Consider the following 22,681-nt stretch of genomic DNA (forward strand, 5'->3'; position numbering starts at 1 on the left):
TTTGGAAAAATCTCAAGTCTGCTAAGTAAAATAATCTAATAATCAAAGCCATGTTAAGATACGTTGGGTACTCGTAGCAAATGAATTGAGATATAAGGAGAAACAAACTCAGTACAACCTAAACCCAACATCCATCTCTTTTTTCTCCCATATGGTTTCTCAATAAAAATAACATAACCATATGGGTGTGTAGCTGTTGATGAAAAAGAATAGCTTGGCAAGTCAGCCAAGAAATTTCCACTGCCAACCATGACAAACCCTTTAGGGTTCAATAGACAAGCTATTAGGATATACAATTTACATATGCTAGAAAAACTCGGCGGCATTAAATAATGGAATCCTAGTTATAAATAACCTCAACACCAGTACATAAGATTATTGCCCGGGACCTCTGCGTGACAGCATTGAAGGAGGCCTATTTGTTTCTTGCGATGATGGAGGACGACTTGGTTCTTCTGGTCTTTGTACGTCCTGAACAAAAGATAAACATTTGGCCGCAGAACAATTCACTAGTTAATTATCAGCAAATATAGTGCAAACGTTTTTGGTGCAGTGTAAGAGCTTTCGTTAACAGAAAAAAAATCACTGAAAAATATTTGAACATAAGCACAATTCAAGAGTCGAGAGCATTAAGCAACCGAATCCAACTTTGTATGAGAGTATTTAACCCTAACCTTGGGCTCAGGTAGAATTTATTTTAAGATAGGGGTTGTTTGTAAATGAGCAATAAATCCATCTATTTCTTTTTAAAAGAAAATTGAACAGATCGCAATTGAAGAAAAATCCCAGATAACAAACTATATTGACATCCAGAAACTAAGCACAACAAACCTTTCCAGATGAAGCAGAGTTGTAACCCGATTGAGCCTGAGATTTAGTATGCATGCGATGTTGTTGCTGCACATGCTTAAACTGCCGCAGTCTTGAGTCAAAGTCAATACCGCCATGCATGTAATGTGGATCCTCACTGATGTCACCATCTGAAACCTGCAATCCGCCTACATACTTACCTTCCAACAAAGTACTTCCTGGTGACATTCGCTTGTATTGCTCACCACTGAAAGAGTATGGGGGTACAGTTTTTAACCTCGTCTGGAGGATCTTGAATGCTACACTTTGCTGCATCAATGGGTGAGAACAGACTTGTCAAACAGAATTAATGGCCATGAAATAATAAAACGAGTATATTCAGCAAAATTATGTTAAATGAACAGAACAAGCGTGCGTTCATTATTTCTCATAGAATGGCTCTCACAGTTTTGGTTTTTGAAAATAATATTTGAAACAGATTTTTTCCCATGAAACAGAAAAAAAAAAACTCGAGTTTTAATCATTCCTTCAGCATTGCAAAACAAAGAAATATGCAAAGCGTAATTGAGGGAATCAATGCACTCAAAAGACCTATGATCATGTATATATACATATGGAAATATTAGTGAGTTGACCTGGACCCTCCATCAATCGAGGAAGAATACCAAGTTGATAAAACCCAGTGACGGATTCTCCATCCCCAAGAAAAAACATTTGATCTCCTACCATATATGTAATTCTTGTATTAGGTAGTCCCGCTAACAAATGAGATTATCACCAAATTTCTATTGCTACACGGCTACTAACTTCTATTGAAGCCTGCAAAAGTTCCTAGGAGTGTAATACAATAGAAGGGCATTTAGATATTGTGTAAATAGAGAGAAATCATGGATACAAGTATACGAAGTTCTTCAAAACCAACATGTAGGCTTGAAATGGTCAACACAAACTGCAAAGTGCAAAACATAAGCCACACACTTCATCCCTCCTATAATTGTAAAAACAGAGATATGATATAATTGAAATTCAATTAATCAGCTGGCCACAATAATAACCGAAATAAATTTGTTGGGGTGAAAACAGGCTTCGTTAGGACTGATGCATACTCGGTTTTAAGCTACCAACTATCCAGCTCTCCCAAGAAATATGCAGATCTTTTTCTGGCCAGGGCAGACTTGAGGCCGAAAACTGCTAATTATTTTGTAATTTATACAGAATCTTATTTACCACTTTCCTTGGGTTGTGGTATTTGTTGTCTGTCTTTAAGACTTGTTTTCAAGGAATGTTCATTTGAGGATAGTGTTGTCAATTGTTTGCTTGTAAAGCATTCTTCTCTACTGGTTCCATTTGCTACAATAAATTACTAAAAATAACAGTTGCATTTACTTATATGACAGTTGCTCTTTGAAGTTCAAAAAAATTGTGTACAATAGTTTCTTGTCCTTGGTTAATTTGCACTTTTCTTCCCTCTCAGTCCTTCAAGCATCTCAACTTCAATCTTTGTCTGCATGCTCCTACTGATTGATTAATTTCCCATCAACTATCGTTTTTACATTTTTCCCAGGCCAACCGCCAATATTTCATGGTAGTTCGGCAAAGAGGAATTGAATTTAAAACATCAAATCAACAATGTGCCTGATAAAACAGGTCAAACAATAAACCCTAGAAGCTACGTGGAAGTAATCTGCAATGAGGCCATCATCTGCAGTTGACATTTCTAAAATGCTGATTAAACTAAGAAACTGGTGAGCATGTATACCTGGGGAAGTAACATCAGAAGACCATACAAGGCTTTCAACAACCATATATATCTTCCAGGTTCAAGAAGCTGCAATAGACAAATAAGAGATGTATAATGACATAAATAAAAGGTTTTGTACATGAGATGTTTGACAACAAATAGTAAAGACAAGTGCTGCGACAATATTTTGTCATTAACTTACAGAGGTAATGAATGAAAGATCAGAATTAGAACATATAAAGCACAGGATGAGAGAATGTTCGAGAACCAACAAAACAAGCATCAAAAGGCAAGTGAATAATTGTCATCGATACCATTTCCACATGGTAATAAAACCTGACATTCAACGACAGTTCTCATAGCAATTAAGTTATGAAAAAAGAGGAGGACCAAGATTACCTATTGTTGCATTGTTCCCTCACGAGGGGAATATGGATAAAAGTGTTGCAAGAGTTGGGTTTCGAGTAAACATTTCCAAGAAAGACGTAGGAGCTGTTCCTTTTCAAGCCAGGCTTACTTCACGAGAAAAGGACTAGGAGCTTTTGGTATTTGGTAATCATTGTATCTTTTGGTCAATTTGGCTAGAACGGAACAAAAGAATCTTCAAAGACGCAACAGAGTCTAGAGACGAGATCTGGGAGAAGATCAAATTCAAAGTTGCCAGCTGGTCGACTAGGTTGCCAGAGTTTAGTCACCTCTTCATATCAGATCTAGTTAGGGATTGAAAATTTATTTACAGCTGACAATAGTGTTGTAATCGTTCTAGGGTGCTTAGCGGACTTCACATCCGCCCTTTGTAATTTTTTCTACTATGATAATAAAACTATCGTTTCAGATCAAAAAATATATATATTTACGATATTTCCCCGGTTATAAATAGCTTCCCGAGCCCATTTCAAGACTTCAACAACTGCATTCAAGTAAGAGTATGCTTGTATCTGTGCCCAACATATAATTCTGATTCCAGCAGAACATGGATTCGAAATAATTCACATTTTTAAGCAAAGACGAATGAACACCATTTTCTTGATCAAATACAACTTAGACTTTATTGCCCCTCAGCTTCTCCACACCAATGCTCACACCACATTCCAACGGCTAAAATTTATATGGTCCCTCTTCTTGTGGTCTAACTTATCTATTGTAAATGGACCATTACCAGAGCAAACATGCACAAAAATAAGCATTGCTTACACACATAGCTTCACATACATAAGTTTCACGGCTAAAGTGCTAAACAGAGAAATTTTTTAACACAAGTTACAAGTTGACAAAGTTGCTTAAATACATAGTTGTCAAAAGCATGAGATCCAAAGCGCTCCAGTGTTTGGGGCTTAAAATTGCGAATAGCATATTTTACGGGAAAAAAATCAATAAACAAAATATTCTAAAAAAAATCAAGTCTTTGAAAATATAATAGATGAAATATCAAATAATCGTCATCTTCATTAAATTGTGCCTAATTAAATATTATCCCACCAAAAGTAAAAGATTCAAACAATACATTATTTAGTATTAGATGCATCGATGTAATTGTTTCTATACAATAATACTTTCTTAAAGGGATAAATAGGGACAAGAATTGGGCCAGCTTTGGTCTGCTATGAAAAGAGACTTACGCAAAAGGATAAGATTCATTCTAATATTCAAAGATATTAATCTAAAAGAAAAAAATTCTTATCGATAAGTTAGGTAGAGGCGGCAGCAGCGAGCTGGAGACAATCGGTAAGGCAAAGCCCAGAGGAGCAGAGGCAGAAGAACAGGCAAACAGCAATCGATCGATAAGTTACTTAGGGTATTTTTATTTTTATTTTTAAATTATTCAGCACAATTTTTAAAAAAAATGGAGCGCTTTTTCTCTCGAGCTCATCGAAGCGCGCGCTTCGTAGATGTGTGCCCTTCGGAGCTCTCCGAGCGCTTTGCGCTTAAGGGCAAGCTTTTGACAACTATGCTTAAATAGGTGAAAATTTTTTACATGTGCATCCCAAGTCTGTTTATAAGAGAAAGCTGTTACAGAAACCAATTATGTAAGTTGAAATTGTCACGTCTGTAGTTGTCATAGCTAGCCACATTTACTAAAATCACCTGTAGTCTAAGGTAAGCAAAGGTGGGAGTCTCCAGAAGGTGGATCAATTTATCCAATTGGACTAAGAACTTGACATTAATATCTTCCTCAGCCAGAGATTGGATAATAGAACCCGCATGCTGATATGTCTGCATAGCAGTGCCATCAATAAGATAAACGTACTGACATTGAAAGAAATCACGGCAGAGGCAAAGACAAAGGCAGGCAAAGGGATGCTAACCACTAATCACGAAGCTCGTACCTGAGTTAACAAGCAAAGGCTTGTGATAGCCATTGGTGAGTGGCACCACGAAGCATATAGAGATAGAAATAAATTTTTTCCAGCGTCATTCAATAGTGATTGTTTTAGGAGATCTCTAATGCCAGCCAACTCAGAAGAAGTGAGTAAAATCAAGTTCAGAGCCTGAAACGAAAAAATGGGCACATTCACAGGAATATCTCTTGCTGACCAACCAGCAGACCCCAACCTTGCCACATATAGAAAGAAGCAAAAAGAATAAAACCTAAAAACAAGGAGTATACAATTACTGGAAATCATAAATTAAACAAAAGAAGTAAATATTGAAACTGGTTATCTCTCGATGGTAGACAAGACCAAAAAGAATGAAGCACATTAGCACAATAATAATCCAGGTGTGAACAACACAGTACTTGAACCATGGTTGATGCAAAATCCAAATCTGGTTCCCCTTGAAGTATGGCGGAAAGCTTCCGATACACGGTTTCAGCATCAAGTAGCACACAAAGTCTACGAATTATCAGAGCGCCACGCCTGCAAGAAAAAAGGTTTACTTTACTCCGTTTATAAACAATATCAAACAAAGTTATTTCAGTATACTCATAGAAGCACAGACAAATAACTCACTTCTCCAAGAGAGAATAGTCATCTCTAAAATTTTGAATTAAATACAAAGTGAGCTGATGAAAATGCTTCTCATCTTTGGCAATACATGCATGGACTTCAAGTACCAGCAGCACAACCTGAGACCAAATGGAAACAAGGAGAATAATTGTTACTATCCAGAAATTAAATCTCTCGTGATAAGAAATAAAAGTGTTGACCAACATAAAAGAGCACACCAAATGTAAAGAATTTAAAAAAGTTGGACATGACACATATCCAATCAGTCACATCCACAAATTGTAAGTTAAATGGTGCTGAAGTTAATGTAAACTCAACACAGTAGACCTCCAATCTATAGAACATGATTGAGAAATTTCCATAACTAGTGTAGGCGAGTAAAGCATCAAATGAATAGAGACGTAGAAATATGTAAATGAAGCATTTCACTTATCATATGGTTCTTACACGCAAAATGTAATCTTTGACCGCATAGTTTATAAAGCAAAGAAACTAAATCTTACAATGTCTCCATCAAAAAGATTACAGGCTAAAATTGAAGCAGAAATTTGTTTTAAAAAGTTAGGCATTGAGAAAGTGTGGAAAGCGAGAGAAGAAAATACCTCATCAGATGGATCTGAAAGTGCCGTCAGAAGAGTTTTAAAGATATCATTCAAAAATGATAGAACCTGTTTCAAGTAAGAAAATGGAAAGTGAAAATCTACTCATAAATTCCCAAAATGATGTGATTGAAAGTTCAACAATTTTGCAATGCTAGTAAATGGCCCACAATCAAATATTTTTATTGATCAAAGATTTTCGACCAACTTTCGGTGGAAAAAAAAAATTAAGCACAGCAGGACTTCCTTCAAGATTACAAGTGTCCAAGTTTCACTCCTACAGTACGTCTACAAAAAACTCCAATTCTTACAAATTAATCAATCACATATACGAGACCTAAACCTCAAATTTAGCATAATATATGCATTCAACATAAGCTTTTACTGAATTTGCAAAATGTCTGATAGTGCACAACTATACAGAAAATCATTTTTTACTCTTCAATGAGTAGATGATTCATTCTATTAGTATTGTGTGGATAAGATGATATACCAGTTCAAACTCCACAAATACTAAAAGGTGTACATGTTCCATGGATATGCATTACAAAAATTTCTTATAAATAATGTTCCTTGGAAATAGGAAATATTCATCATCACCTCTGTTCGATGTCGGTTTAAAAGGGCCGATATCCAGCGTAGAGCTTCAATGCGCGTTGCCTCGCATTCAGTAGACAGATGACTGACACGTCGCAAAAATTAAATTTCAACAACACAACTCATCCACCAAAAGGCATTGGGAAAAGCAACTATAGCACTATGTAATATCTGATCACCTTCTATGAGGGTCATCAATAAACCACAAGTGAAATAAACCTAGTTTTTCAAATAGGAAAAAGATACCTCCTAGCTACAGAAAGAATTGCTCCAATATCGAATCCTTCAGCTGGATCAGCTTTCATTCCACGAAGCTCTTCATTTGTTTCACGAGCAACCTGAATGTCAAACAACAGCATAAGTCTGCCACCCGCCAGAACAAAGAAAAAAATTGGGGAGGTCAAGGAAGACATGCAACAAATTAATGACAATTCAGTTTATAAGTCCTTACAGGTGAATCAGTTCTTTCGAAAGATGTGTGATACAATGTTGAAGAATTTTTTTGGTCAACAAGAAGAATGAAACTTACAACTCTTATTTTCTCTTCCTTGTCTGATATGCAAGGTAAAATTGCACCGAGAATATCAGCATAATAAGGTACGAGTTGATCACCACCAAGTTTTACAAACTCGTTGATCTGCAGAGAAGTTATGCACAAAACCAAATCTGACAGAATGAAAACCAAAAAATATCTTACCACCACACATCATAAAAGCACATAAAGGACTTACCCAGGTAATAGCAGTCAATCGAGTAAACTCATCAGGTGAAGCTGCCCTTTGCACTAGTATTTCAGCCATTCGACCATAATCTACAGACTTCAAAAGTAGCACTTCTCAACCAATTGCTAAAAAGGTAAACTAATGGTCAAAATAACAAAGGCGAATAAGAGGGCAAAACTGAACAGTAAATACTTAGGTAGCGTTCTAATACGAGATCTGTGGAAATGTCTCCTATTTTAGGAATGCACACAATGTTATCAAGTCTTCAATATGACATCACAGTATCCAATTTCGGTCAAGCCATTCCCTTTATAAGCACTGAATGATCTTCCGGTAATTCGAAAGATGGTTGGTTCGTTCATTATGAGGAAGTGAAATTCAAGTTGGGCTTTTATTTTTCTGCAGTTCTAGGGTTTTTTTTCTAGTCAGGAACTAGAAGGTTGGTCTTCTCCCATCAAATCAATCACCGAATTCATACCAGGATTAGAGGGAATCAAGATAAAAACTCACTTGCAGGGAAATGTTGTTCTCCGTGGGTATAACACCGGTCAATATTAAAGGCACAAAACATAATCCTTATTTCAGCAATCAATTTGATATCAAGAATATCAAAGTTGTGGAGAAATATTCAATGAGAGGGCTAGAATTGAAAAGAACGAGAGAAAAAAATCACATTAGGTATTAGGTACAGTCGCATAAATTCTCAACATAAAGAAGGAACAATGCTGGAGAAGGGGATGAGGATGAGGAGTTCCAAAATGATATGGCAAATAAAGGTGCTCTGACCAAAAATTAGCCGATAAATCAATCAAAAAACAAGGTACGTGAAAGTAAATTCTGACGAGAATATTTCGGGTGAAATCCACATACACAACACAGAAGCAAAAATTAATCTATAAATGATCAAATAAATAGGGTTCCCAGAGAGTGAACGCCTCCATTAGCAAAATTGTTTCTTACCCTACCTTTCAACTTGTTCGAACAAAATCAACAAAGGCCTTCCGGCAGTTCTGTCAATCGTTTTATCATTAAATACCAAATGGGTAGGGTTTACTAATTACCAATTGTTTCCGTTCAAAAAACGTGCTTTCCTCATTTAAGATAAAATAGAGTTTAGCAAGGAAATAAAAGTCGTCATAAGGTAGCCAAGTCCATAAAGAGTAAGCACAATTAGAAGTTCGATGCATTTCCATTCCTTGTCATTCATTCCGTGTTCGTTTGAAATAGAAATCTTTCCAATTTCAGATCTATACATTCTATAAATATTTTATGGATTGAACAGGAACAGTTTATCACTCCTAACTTCTCAAAACCTCATCTAAAAAGTTAAACATATAACTCAAAAATTTATGTGACCTATTTTTGCATGGTCAAAGTTTTCCTTTTTCAAAACATTCCAAAACTCAAAAATTGAGATTTCTCAATCGTAGGTGTAATATGTGGTATTACGTGAAAACTGTGGAAACAGTTTGATCTTCACTTCTAGGATTCAAATGATATTCAATCTCCAATGTCATCTTGGCTGATGATTATATTGTGTCTGGATTCTTCCCTCTCGTTTTTTTCATTGTAATTCTCATTTTGGTGGGAAAGAATCATTAAGTAGCTACTATGTTTAATGAGTATTCTAAGATTGTGTTCCTTCATATATACATATTTTTTTTGGGAGGGGGGAGAGGGGGGGCTCATACAAGATATTATAGCATGCTTGGGAGCCGTCAAGTCAAGTCAATTACCATATCTCAATTTGAGGTAAAAATTCGTATTTGAGACTTTTGATTCCTACCATGGTGAGAAACCAGTTAAGTTTTCCAAGAAAAATTATTAGTTGGAAAGGATTCTTTTCAAATTTACAAGATAATTGTTCCTGTAAGACGTTCTCAACTTCTTTGTCACACGCTGTCCCACATCGTTTGATGAATCTAGAAAAGTTCGTGTTCACTGACTAATTTCAGTGGTGCGTGTGCAAAGTAACATGGAGTTGATGATGTGCAAGAATACTGAAAAAAATTAATCGATATACTCAATACCCTAACAAATTGGTTACAGGAGAAGGTTCTTTTCCTTTAATCCTCTTGGCTCATTAAAAGGCAATATTCCTCAACAAATGCTCGTCTCTAATCACAACTAAAGAAATTAATGATGTAGCATCACTGAATCTTACTGGAGAGTTCTTGATCTCTTGAAGAAATTCAGAAAGTGCAGAATCAGCTTGTTGCCTTATTTCATGGCTAGAATCACTAAGCATGTTAAATAAACCTGCAATTTCATCACCAATGTGAGAACATACATCTGTAAGAATATTAGAGATTGTGAATGTATTTTGGTCTTCTCACCATCAAGAAAATCAGGGAGAAACCCCAGCATATCGATATCTGGTACACTATCTAGAACAGTAATCCATCCTACCAGAAATTGGCGGACATAAGGGTTTAGGACATTCATTCGTTCTCTCAACAATGGAATAAATTCTTCAATGCTGAGTCAGGTGAAAATGGCAGCAGTAGAAAGTTAAATGATTGCTGCATTATTAGAGAAATCAAAGAATTCAGTTTGATACACTGCTATGTGAACAAAATAGGCGAGACAGCAGACCTAAATTGATCACTTTCCGTGACAATATCCTGCATTACAAGCAGCCAAAATTAGCAATACTGAAAAAATTTGTACCTATATATGTTATGCATAAATTTATGCATGCACGCAAACTCCGAAAAAATAAACCACATACCTTCACAAGTCTATCTAAAAGATGAGCAGCGCTCTGTACATTAGGATCTGAATCTGCCGAAAGCTTACACAGCGCATCAAAAATCTGGTTGAAGAACACGATAAAATCGCCTCTCACGACCTGTCAATTAGCAATCACGACACCTAAAATACACAAGGGAAAATGGAATATAACAGAAGTCTGCAGTTTTTGTACCTTTGCAATGTTGTACAGAGCTTCACAAGCATAATACCGAACTCGGCTGTCTTGATCAGAAAAGGAAGCTAAAACGGGGGGTACAATAAGCTGGAACAACCACAGAAGAGACAGGCATTAGATCAAACAAACTTCACCAGAAACACCCCAAGAAACAATGAACCAGACAAATAGGAAGTAAAAGAAGAGCAGGAAACATGAATCAGCTATAAGAAAAATGGCACGTAAGAACTCAGATGCATGCACTACAGTTTTACTTCAAGGGAGGAAAATGTTTTCTATTCTTCTGATTCTCAAAATGGAGAATTCAACTAGCAGTCGCTTAAAGGTCAATCAAACTAATATCAAGTCCGAAGGAGCGAGCTGCTTACCAACTGGCAACCTTGACTCATTTTCAGGGAGGAAAGTATATTCATTTTTATACATGAATTACCTTCACAAGCAAAGAAAGCAAAAAAGGCCAAGTTCCATGCAGTGCAATTTTGAAAGTGTTACTTCTGTGACATTTCAGACCAGTTTCTAGCATTCAGTACCATCACTACATTCACGCAAAATTGAAATGAACGGACTGATTAACACACTTGGGCTAAGGAAATCATGCCCAATAATTACATATTCCTCTAAAAAGGGTAAACCTAAGCAACATGTGATCCTTCTGTTGTACTCTGTGGATTTTGAGGCATGCCTCAAATTTACAAGATACGGTAGCAACATATCACGGAATATTATACACAAAGTTAACTAATTCATTAGCTCTTAGCATTTAAAAATTATTTTATTTTAAAATAGTTATTTCTTTCTTTAATCAATAATTCCCAAGTGTCCTTAAAATTAACTTGAGTTCAAGATACCTCATTTTTCCACAAAACACAATCCATCCTCACCCAGTAGTTTCAATCGCTGAATCACAAAGTCCAAATTTCAAAACCTTAACCAATTCAGCCAAATTTACTGAGCTAAAGACTAAAAAGATAGGTACATCCGAGTACACACAGTCACAAACTATAAATGTTACAAGGCTACGGGATCAGAAGTGATGGATTAGATAAGAAATATCCCTCAGTTTATTCCATCCAAATAGGTAGACCACTGGCATACCCTGCATCCTGCAATAGATAGAGCATAACTTGCTTGGCCATTTTTATGCCTAACTGCTTGCTACATTTGAACAGGAAGGAGCTTAGCAAGCTCCACCTTTTGAGTTCCCTGAAGCAGGAATCTAAATGTGTTTACTATGCCCAAAAGGCCAAAAAATTATATACAGGCAATTATATAGGCATTCAGCCATGAATATTCATGAAAACTGCAAATTTTTATCTTCAATGACAGCAACAGCATGTGGTTTCTTAAATTCTAAAGCATCAATGGTAAATCAAAAAACAAAGGAATCAGTTTTCCTAGAATCCAGACAATTAAATCAACTGTATGATTGCATTTCTTAGGTGATTAGCTTCTCACAAACTAACCTGATTAGTGTAAATTAATAAGACGTGATGGTTTTATTATTTTATATAATTAAAATGGGCGCAATTCAATGAACAGATGAGAAAACTAGATGGCAATCTGATATACATTCTGTTAAGAAAATGTTCTTTCCTTGCCTGACTGCTGTCAAATAATAAGCAGTTACACAAACAAAGAAGAACCAAAATATCTTTATTAGAGACGCTTTTAAATTTAAAAAGATATTGTTACAATAAAAGGATAAAAATTCAAAAATCCAGGAGTGGAAGAAACTGGAAAAAACAAATATGAAACTGGATCTTCACTTTAACATTCTTACTTCAAGATGCTGCGAGGCATTTGATGTCAAAGCCACTGTAGCTGCTGCCAATCCTATCAACCCTCCCTAAAATATAAAAAAAATGAAACCATTCAGCTAACATACTAGATGAATGAACTCCAACATTGACTACGAAATTAGTAGCATACTTTCCGATGATTCGCCTGGGGTGAGTAAGTGTATTCGTTGGCTAACAAATTGATCACGGCCTTGATTTTTTCGTGATCCCCAGTACCAACTAATTGCTTTACTATCCCTTCCACCTAGATTTAATCAAAACCTCCAGAGTATAAAAATGACTGACAAAATGGAAGCCCGATACACACTTGTAAGCCGAATATTTCAAACTCACGACAAATTTTCCAAAAAGGCACGATCGCACACACTAACATAAAAACACGCATATCCCCGTACGTAATGCATTACCTCCAAAGCAGCATTTTTGCGCTTTTCATAGAGCTTATCGGAAAGATTACGAAGAACAGCTGCTGGAATCACAGACAGAGCATCCGCCATAACAAATCCCCAGGAAAAAGAAACTGAAAATCTTTCCTTTTAATTTAGCTACGTAACATTTAAACGAATCTTCGATAAAAGACTGTCAGTAGATCTAATGAAAAAATTGATTGACGATAAGAAGGGAATCTGCAAGGTCGACAGCTTGTTAATTGAATCCGAATTTTCGACTACGAAAATTTCGAGAGAGAATTCTTGGTCTTTTCTTGATTTGTTCGTTTCCAAAATTAGGGTTTTTTTAATCCCGATCAGCATGCGAGGAAATTTGGCTAAAGGTTTGGCAAGAAAATCGGCCTGGACTCGTGAAATGACTCAAGTAGCCATCGTTCTTCTTTGGAATTTTAAATAAAATGAATTTAAATACGTAACGTAAAATTTTTCTTTTTCATTTTCATTAAAATTTAATTTTTAATAGAGTTATTTTTTTTATTAAAAAGGTACAGATGAAATACTGGTCAACAAATTTTTTTTAAAAAATAAACAATTAGAAAATAAGTAATATATCGATCCCCATGAACATTATAATAACATAAAATATTATTTTATAATAATACAACCTAAATAAATAAAAGCAATATATATAATAGTAGTCAACAATTTAAAAAAAAAACAATTTGGAAAATAAGTAATATATCGATCCCGATGAACATTATAAAAACAAAATATTATTTTATAACAATAAAACCTAAATAAATAAAAGCAATATATATATATACTAGTTACTCTGCACACGCGTTGCGTGTGTACAATCTTTTTTATCATTATCGATAGACTAAAGTGAAAATTGACAAATTATGGAGGGACTAAATTGATATTTGAATGATTGAAATAAAAATAAAAGTGTGTTGAAATAAAAAAACAAAAAAACAAAAGTGTAATATTACTATAACTTTAAGGGTAAAACTGGAAAAAAAAGATGGTGTCCTCCTTGGCAGTTTTTATAAGGTGCTCAAATTTAATAAATAGTATAGAAGTATAGAAGTATAGATATATAAATATATATATATAAATAAATAAAAATATACAATATTAATTAATTAGTTTTTTATTGATATATATATATTTATTTAAATTTCATTTGTAAAATAACAAAATTCATTTGATAGAGCTAAATCCTTATCATCGAGAAATATTTTTATTTATTTCATTCCAATCTTTTCAGTAGATTAATACGTAAGACAATTTATTTACGTGTAAAATCTTTTATTAGAATAAATATTTTTATTGATTGATTTATTATTATTTTTTATTATTTATTTAAATTCATCAAATAAATTTTTACTAAATACCTCTAAATTTTGAATGTGACACTTATGATAAATTTTCCATGGTTTTTACGGCAAACACTTACAAATCAGTATTGAGAAAATTTCCATAGTTTTTACAGCAAACAACACTTGGTTCTACAAATCACTGAATGTGCCAGACGTAATGGGAGAAGGGAAGAAACCTTACACAAATTTTATTCGTAATAAATTTGACTTATAATGTAATAATATATAAATATAAGCTATTACCTTATTCTCAGAACAATACAAAGCATTTCCAGTCTCTATTATCCCAACTTCAAGTATATACATGGTACAAATATCAGAATAAATAAATCGACCACGACTCTGAGTATTCCTCCTTTGTATTAGACTTGTTCGTTTCCCTTGAGAATGTTGTACTTGCATAATGGGCATGTTGCGTTCATTTTAAGCCACTTCACGATACACGTATCATGGAAGTGGTGATTGCACGGAAGAGCGTGGAGTTCGTTCCCATCCTCGTATTCGCACAGACATATGCAGCATTCCTGAAAAACATTTTCAAGTCCAAGTAGGAAATCGAACACATGTGGTGCCCCACAAATGGAAAATCGAAATGGGTGCATGGCAGCATGAACTCAATTTTTTGCAGAAATGAAGGGGTACGTTCATAAGCAAAAGTGAGGGAAGTTTCTCACTGACAACCAAATGAATAAGCAAAAGTGACGGAAGTTTCTTACTCACAACCAAATCAATGGGTTGAGATCTTTAAATGATGATTGGTTTGTGGTATTGGTTTCCTTCAATATTATGACTTTGTGTGATTAAAGCTGTAACTGAATCAAAACAGCTTTATCACTTGAGCTAACTTCGAGTATAAACCACTTTATTCGACCGCTAGCAAACATCCAGTTGATTTTTAATATACCTATGAGCTTGAATCAAGACAGCATTTTTTTAGGTATCAGCCAAACTAGATTCCGTTAAATAAAAATCGAATCCAAGCTTTACTTTATAAATATAAAGGCAATATTCAGTGCATGTGCATACTAGTTCTGAATCATCTGCTAGATATTTGAGATGGAACACAAACAAATCCACACAAAAAACACCAACATGTGATAAACTTACTGCATCATCAGGTAAGAGAATTCGCTCATTTGCTCCACTGCTTGTTTCAAAAGGAACCATTCTTCCTGCTCCAAAGCGTAGCCTATCTTCATCCTTGCAGGTTTGAAATCTATACTTAGGAAGGACACTCAAATCGGCTTCTGATGCACCCTCCTGATAATCCAAGCAAGAGGGTAAAGGATTTTAAAATTGAAATATCGTTAAAATTCAGCTTGAGGTAATCGTGGCATACCTGGCCTGCAATGGCATAAAGAACTGCAATGATGCATGGTAGGCAGCAACAGAGTGCTATCCCAATAAGACATGCCAAAACAACACAAAATATGGCAAAGAATACATCAAATGCCAAGAAGACAACAGCCAACCTGCAACACATCAAATATCAGCGGGTCTGAGAGTCTCTTTCTACAACTAATAACATATTTACTAAAGGCTCACGAAGTACTAAGGTGCATGAGTGTCCTTGAACCTAAGAGAAGGTTGTCGTGCAAGGTGAGTCATGTGCCTAATCGAAATGAAGTTAACATAATTTAGAAGCTAAAAATAGTTTACAAACTTATCAACAACAATAAAGATTTGTGATCTCTGCATTTAAGTATGTCTCAAAACTTTCAAGGTCTGCCGAGGTACACACTTCATGAAAAGGTAGAGCCTTGGTTGAGTCTAGGCATCGGGATGTCCTTAAACCTAGGAGCGCTGTGTTAGCTTTTAATTACAAAGATTGATATACAAGGGAAGTAGAAGGGGAAAAACTTCAAAATCAGCCGAAGAAATTTTCAACGGAATCATTTCAGAACAAATTCAACAGATGCACAGTTGATGGATCCATTGAGGTACGACTTAAAATACAAAATGTGGACAGATAATTATTATACATTTTAACATAACTTCCTGCTAATGATAACCCAAAAGGCAAAAGAGGTCAATTGTCACACTCAGAATCAGGGCAAAGGAAACTTTTAATAGCAAATATTTCTGCAAGAAATGATGACATAAGCATGACTTCAGTTTCATCAGTTTAAAGATAAAAAGAAGAATGATTATTAACGAGGAAGAAAATCGATAAACGGAGAAAGAATTCTTCTAACACAGGGTATAGCCATTTAGGATATCAATTTCATGACTCAGATTTGCATTGATAATGTTTTTGAAAAAACACTGAGATATATCATGTCCATGGTGACGTGACAAACATAAAAATCAATGAGGTACAAGCAGAAACATTAAAGAAGTTGGTTTCAGATATACCAATACAAGCGCGGAGCACTTCTCAAGAGAAGTTCACCACCTGAGACAACCCAATAAAAGCCAACTATCCACCACAGGAAAGAGGCTATAGTGTTCACAGATTCACAGCGCTTCATTGTACTGAAATTAAATAAACGTTAGCTAAGCATCAGAAGAAATTAGCTTATTGCAGCAGTTTATATCGGCTTTCATAATTGGACACTACGCAAACTAATTACAGGAGCCTTAGAAGTTAACTAAGTATGGGAAAAAATAAACTTCTTGCAGCGGTTTATATAAGCTTCCATAATTGGCAACTAAATACGCAAAAACTAATTGCGGGAGGCTCAGATATTGAAACCTTTATGAGTGGACTACAAAGGACTACATATTCAGATAATGATTGTCCCTGAGATTGAATGATAGAGAAATTAAATTATGCAGGATCCAACTTCAACCTGTATCAAAAAGGAAAGAAGTTCCTAGCTTTTTCTTTTGTTATCAGAAATTCAGAATACGGAATCAGCAAAGAAGGCTTCGGATAAGACCAAGACAATGTGTGTGAATGGTGACACAAGGGAATAGAAATGAGCATATAAATATAATCGATTGGGGGACTGGAATTGAGAATGATATACCATTGGACTAATTAGAGGTGCATGCAATAAAGCTGGAGAACACACAGATAGAGTTCAAGAACAGAGAATAGAAAGATTAATACTAACAATTGATTTGCAAAAGCAGATATTTTAATTTCAGTAGTAGCAAATCGCGGACTCCTTTTATTTGCACTACGTTTTATTTGTTTACAAGAAGATTGCATAAAAGGCACCAACGGAACACTGAAATTCATAGAACGCAACAAAGTAAAAATATGTTGGAATTTGCCAACCTCGATCGATTGCCGATCCCTAAAACCCCAACTCTCCCATTCCCAATCTCCTCCTCATTTTCACTTCCACTACCTTCCTCCCCGCCACTGTCTCTCGCTAGCCATCGCGAACGCCGTCTGTACTCCACCCAAACGAGAACCACATGAAACAAACATTGAATCGCATACCCACATAACCAAACCCTGATCGGCATGTTAGGATTCTCATCCAAAGTGCATATCAGCATAACTGCACACACAATCACGAAAGCCAGATTCCACATCACGTCTAGCGCAACGATGGGCTTGGAGTAACCCCAGTCAGCGCGGCGCTGCTCGAGCTCGCGAGCGGCGCTCTCTCGGACAACGACGGATGCACCGCCCCGGCGACGAGTGATGGAGGCGAAGCGAGAGAGGAGGAGGGTTAGAGAAGAGGCACGGGAGGGCTGCCGTAGGGGTAGGAGCGGGGAGTCTGGGGAGGACATGGTTGGAATCCCAGGTCTGTTGGATGAAGATGAGAATTGGGAAAAGAGAGTGCTTGGAAATTGGGAGCGACAGTTGTACGAAACTAGAGTTACATGGATGGTGTAATATAAGCTCGAGCAAGGCAGTATATTTTGGGAAATCTGATGCGACGGTCCATTTTCCCTCTTATGTTTTAGGAAAACAAATAGGTTAGTGCCGATTGAATTCTTTCTCCTTTTTTTTTCTTTGTTTATAATTATTTTTTTTGAGAATTTGTTTATTTGTATTACATATAAAATATTTGTAATTAAAATAGAAAGCAAAGTCCGTAAATTAAAGTTAACTATGATAAGCACATTCGAGACCGTCCACTTGTAAGTTTTTTAATATGATATTTTATCTCAAAATATTTTTGTGCCTAAATTATTGTAAAATGCTTAATTAGTATATGATCCAACTAAAAAGTGAATTTTAGTCTTAACTTAAATTTCTTTTAAATCTAATTATTAGTGTTGAATTCAATTATATATATTTTTATTTTCAATTCATTTATTGATTAAATTCTTAAAAAAGCATGTTTATTTAAAAATTATATCATGATGGATAAATATAGTAGTTTTTGTATTAAAATATTAGAATTGTTAATAATACAAATATATCTTACTAGATAAATTATATACTCAATTGCTTGGGTGTTAATTTTTATATAATTTTTTTCTTATTGGTAAAATGTTGATCATAACAATTGGTATCAGGCTGAGATAATGAGTTTCGGTTTCCCAATAAGCACATTTCTATATTTATTGTGGGAGAATGTTGGGTTAAGCGTGTAAGAGTGAGAGTAGTACTGACATTTGTGATCTCCTAAGAAATTGCATCGTTTGATATGATCGACTAGGTTTTTCGTAAAAAAGCGACGCTAATTTTTAATGGGTATTATTGTATATGTTGTGACATGGTCGGTGGTACGGAAATAATAAAACTAATTTTTAAGAGATATGAAACAAAATCAACAGATCAACATGTGATAATAGTTTGTCTCATTAACACTCAAACATGTACATTCTACATTGCTACGAGTATAGACAAACAAAGTTGCACTTTATCTAACATTTATAGTTTTTTACATATTGATAATCGTTTGATCATAACAAACCTTAATCACTATTTTAGTTTTTCAAAATTTAATTAGATCATATATTAATTAATTACTTTACAATAATCTATATATTAATTTGTCAATTAACAAAATATTTTCTACTCTATTTTCAATTATATAGATAAATAATATATTTTACGCAAAAAAATATATGATTGCTTGAAACAGTGGTTTGGACTGGCTAATTACGGATGAATAAAACAAAGAAAAATTATTATTGCAATTTTTCTATATAATATAATTGTAGCTATATATTTCTTGACAAGTGGAGATCATCGTCCTGAGAACATGCCGTTGTTAACTAGACATCGATCGGATCGAGTTTAATTAATCATAATTATTGTTTTTATGTTTCAATTATTATCCTTTTCCTGAATTAATTAGATGTGAAGATTACCAATTTTATAGTAATATCACTAATATCGCATCAATTAATCCACCGAAAATATTGGAAATGAAATTGATATATATATATATATATATATATATATATAGATGTGAAGATTACCAATTTTATAGTAATATCACTAATATCGCATCAATTATAGTAATATCACTAATATCGCATCACACACACACACACACACACATATATATATATATATATATTTAAAAAATTAAACGCAGAGGGAAATTTAGATAGTACCATGGATGGACTCGAACCCATTTAATAGTTAGGAAAAAATGATATTTTCTTTTTTGTCAATCTTTTAATCTATGATATTTCTTATAATCCATAACCTGGCCTACAAATTAGGATAATATAATAGATTAAAAGATTGACAAAAAAGAAAATATCATTTTTTCCTAACTATTAAATGGGTTCGAGTCCATCCATGGTACTATCTAAATTTCTCTCTGCGTTTAATTTTTTAAATATATATATATATATATATATATATATATATTATCAATAATTGTATGATCACTTTATTAAAAGTTACAATTGATGATAACAATTTAATACAAATCTTTTAAATTGTATAGAATTCCAGCAACAACAATCCATAGTTCGACGGTCCAAAAAATCATAGTTTGATTGCTCTATTAAAAGAAATTAGTGATATGTATTTTAGTTTTGATATGCTTATATTGTTTTAATGTTTGATTTGATGTTTATCAAATAAACATATATAGTAAGATAAATGATACGAGTTGATTAAACATAAATTTTTTCCTATGCACACACACACACACACATACATATATATATATATATATATGTGTGTGTGTGTGTGTGATTTATGTAATTATATAAAATTTGATATCAAAGTACTAATCATAGAGAAGGCTATCAAAAGGCAAGCGGGTTTTAGAGGTAGGGTATGGTGTTTGAATCACTTGAGTTCTTATAACAAAATTATAAACTTATCGCATCAAATATATTAAACTTTTAGTCATAGTTTGGTACACATGATAGTATAAACATGTGGAGTAAGTCTCATGTGAGACCGTCTCACGGATCATAATTCGTGAGACGGGTCAACCCTACCCATATTCACAATAAAAAGTAATACTCTTAGCATAAAAAGTAATACTTTTTCATGGGTGACCCAAATAAGAGATCCGTCTCACGAATATGACCCGTGAGACCGTCTCACACAAGTTTTTGTCAAACATGTGATATATAATGTAAGGATAAGTTAAAGATAAATAAGATGTATGATATTATATTTAATGTTTGGTATGATTTTAACAAAAGTGAATAAATTTATATATTAGATTGTAATGACAAAATTAACATTATCATAATAAATTTTATAATTACAAAGTTGTTGCTTGAATTCATATTTTTTATCTGTTCATGCTGATAGTGCTTGTATTATTTATTTATTTTTACCTAATTTTATAAATTATATAATATGATAATTGAGTCCTTGATTTTGTGATTCAAGTCAAATATCAATTTTTAAGGTTAATCGGGTGATACTAATAATTTTATTAAGATTTATAAAAATTATTTATATAATTATCTCGACTTCATTTGTATAATCATCATATTATATAATATATAAAAATAAATAAAATATTTATTTGATTTTAATTTCTACCTACTAGATTTATAAAAATAATTTATAAATTGAAGTTAATTAAGTCATTTGTAGTGTATTTTATCATTAAATTAAAATTAACACACATAATAGAAGGGATATTTTATCTTTCTAAAAAATTATATATCAACGGCTTTTTAAAAAGATACCAAACATGAGATAATTACAAAACTATGACTTAAAGAATAAAACTTATACTTAAAAATTGCGTATTGTTGTGAAAAAGTAAAAATTTATGGTAAAAAGTAAAAATCTCAAACTTTCAAAATTTACAAAACTACACACTTTATAATATTTTTCTCTCTACTCAATTGTGATTTTCTTCACAAATGAGAGATCTATTTATAGAGTTTCATTACACATAATCCAAAAATAAAATACATCATTACCTACATCATCACACACAAATTTCTAACTTTACAACTCTTATTTTCAACATTCAAATATTCAACTATTACTTTTTCAATATTCAAATATATTATTTCAACACTCTCCCTTGTGATGATGATCATGATACGATGATGTCTTCATTACGTGTTTTGTACTGCCTCGTTAAAAACCTTACTTGGAAAAACTCATTGGGATAAAAACCATAGTAAGGGAAAAAGAGTGCAGTCACGTAAACTCCCCCTGATGTTGACATGAACAATTCTTCACAAATTTCGTAGATTGCGCATCCCAATATTATATATGTGATTTCTGAATATTGACGTAGGAAGTGCCTTTGTGAAGAGATCTGATGAGTTTTCACTTGATTGAATGTGACGAACATCAATACATTTATTCTTCTCTAGCTCCTTGGTGAATGCGAAGAACTTAGGAGGAATATGTTTAGTTATGTCGCTTTTTATGTATCCCTCTTTCATTTGAGCAACACATGCAGCATTATCTTCATATAGTATCACAGGCTTCTCGTCGAATGATAATCCGCATGAGATTTGGATATGTTGGGTCATTGATTTTAACCACACACATTCACGACTTGCTTCATGTAGTGCAATAATCTCGGCATGATTTGATGAAGTTGTTACAAGCGTTTGTTTCTGTGAACGCCAAGATATTGCAGTGCCTCCACGAGTAAATACATATCCAGTTTGGGAACGTGCCTTGTGTGGATCAGATAAGTATCCAGCATCAGCATAACCAATTATACTTGGATTAGCATCTTTTGAATACAAAAGTCCCAAGTCTGTCGTTCCTCGTAGATAACGGAATATATGTTTAATTCCGTTCCAGTGTCTCTTTGTTGGATATGAGCTAAATCTTGCCAACAGATTCACGGCAATAGATATATCAGGTCTTGTACAATTTGTAAGGTACATAAGGGCACCAATGGCACTTAGATATGGTACTTCTGGACCAAGAATATCTTCATCATCTTCACATGGACGGAATGGATCATTTTCTATGTTTAATGATCTAACAACCACTGGAGTACTTAAAGGATTTGCTTTATCCATATTAAAACGTTTAAGGATCTTTTCAGTATAATTTGTCTGGTGAACAAACATTCCACATTCTTTTTGTTCAATTTGTAAACCCAAACAATACTTGGTTTTTCCAAGATCCTTCATTTCAAATTCTTCCTTCAAGTATGACACAACTTCTTGAATTTCCTTATTCGTTCCAATGATATTTAAATCATCAACATATACAGCAATAATTACGCATCCGGATGTTGTTTTCTTAATGAAAACACAATGGCATATTGAATTATTTACATATCCCTTTTTCATCAAGTGATCACTTAGTCGATTATACCACATTCGACCTGATTGCTTTAACCCATATAATGATCTTTGTAATTTCACAGAATAACATTCCCTGGGTTTTGAACTTTGTGCTTCAGGCATCTTAAATCCTTCAGGGATTTTCATATATATAT

At 33.9% G+C, this 22,681-nt stretch overlaps 2 protein-coding genes across 2 annotated transcripts; both read right to left on the reverse strand.

Annotated features, from left to right (window-relative positions):
* Window positions 1-73: 73 nt before the first annotated feature.
* Window positions 74-12,947, reverse strand: LOC140842097 (protein VAC14 homolog). The gene is made up of 20 exons (XM_073209912.1): window positions 12,553-12,947; window positions 12,276-12,389; window positions 12,127-12,192; window positions 10,344-10,433; window positions 10,149-10,268; window positions 10,013-10,041; window positions 9,754-9,896; window positions 9,582-9,676; window positions 7,427-7,513; window positions 7,225-7,332; window positions 6,942-7,033; window positions 6,699-6,780; window positions 6,102-6,167; window positions 5,503-5,618; window positions 5,289-5,409; window positions 4,879-5,040; window positions 4,637-4,765; window positions 2,570-2,638; window positions 832-1,119; window positions 74-471 (listed from the first exon to the last, which is right to left on the reverse strand). Exons 1-20 carry the CDS (start codon window positions 12,640-12,642, stop codon window positions 376-378), a joined length of 2,163 nt encoding a protein of 720 aa, XP_073066013.1. The 5' UTR covers window positions 12,643-12,947; the 3' UTR covers window positions 74-375.
* A 1,126-nt stretch (window positions 12,948-14,073) lies between these two features.
* Window positions 14,074-17,778, reverse strand: LOC140842106 (E3 ubiquitin protein ligase RIE1-like). Its single transcript, XM_073209921.1, has 5 exons — window positions 17,143-17,778; window positions 16,272-16,391; window positions 15,256-15,388; window positions 15,024-15,176; window positions 14,074-14,440 (listed from the first exon to the last, which is right to left on the reverse strand). Exons 1-5 carry the CDS (start codon window positions 17,604-17,606, stop codon window positions 14,279-14,281), a joined length of 1,032 nt encoding a protein of 343 aa, XP_073066022.1. The 5' UTR covers window positions 17,607-17,778; the 3' UTR covers window positions 14,074-14,278.
* Between the last annotated feature and the right edge of the window lie 4,903 nt (window positions 17,779-22,681).

The sequence above is a fragment of the Primulina eburnea genome, chromosome 1 (assembly GCF_022965805.1).
Source record: "Primulina eburnea isolate SZY01 chromosome 1, ASM2296580v1, whole genome shotgun sequence".
NCBI classification, from domain to species: Eukaryota; Viridiplantae; Streptophyta; class Magnoliopsida; order Lamiales; family Gesneriaceae; genus Primulina; species Primulina eburnea.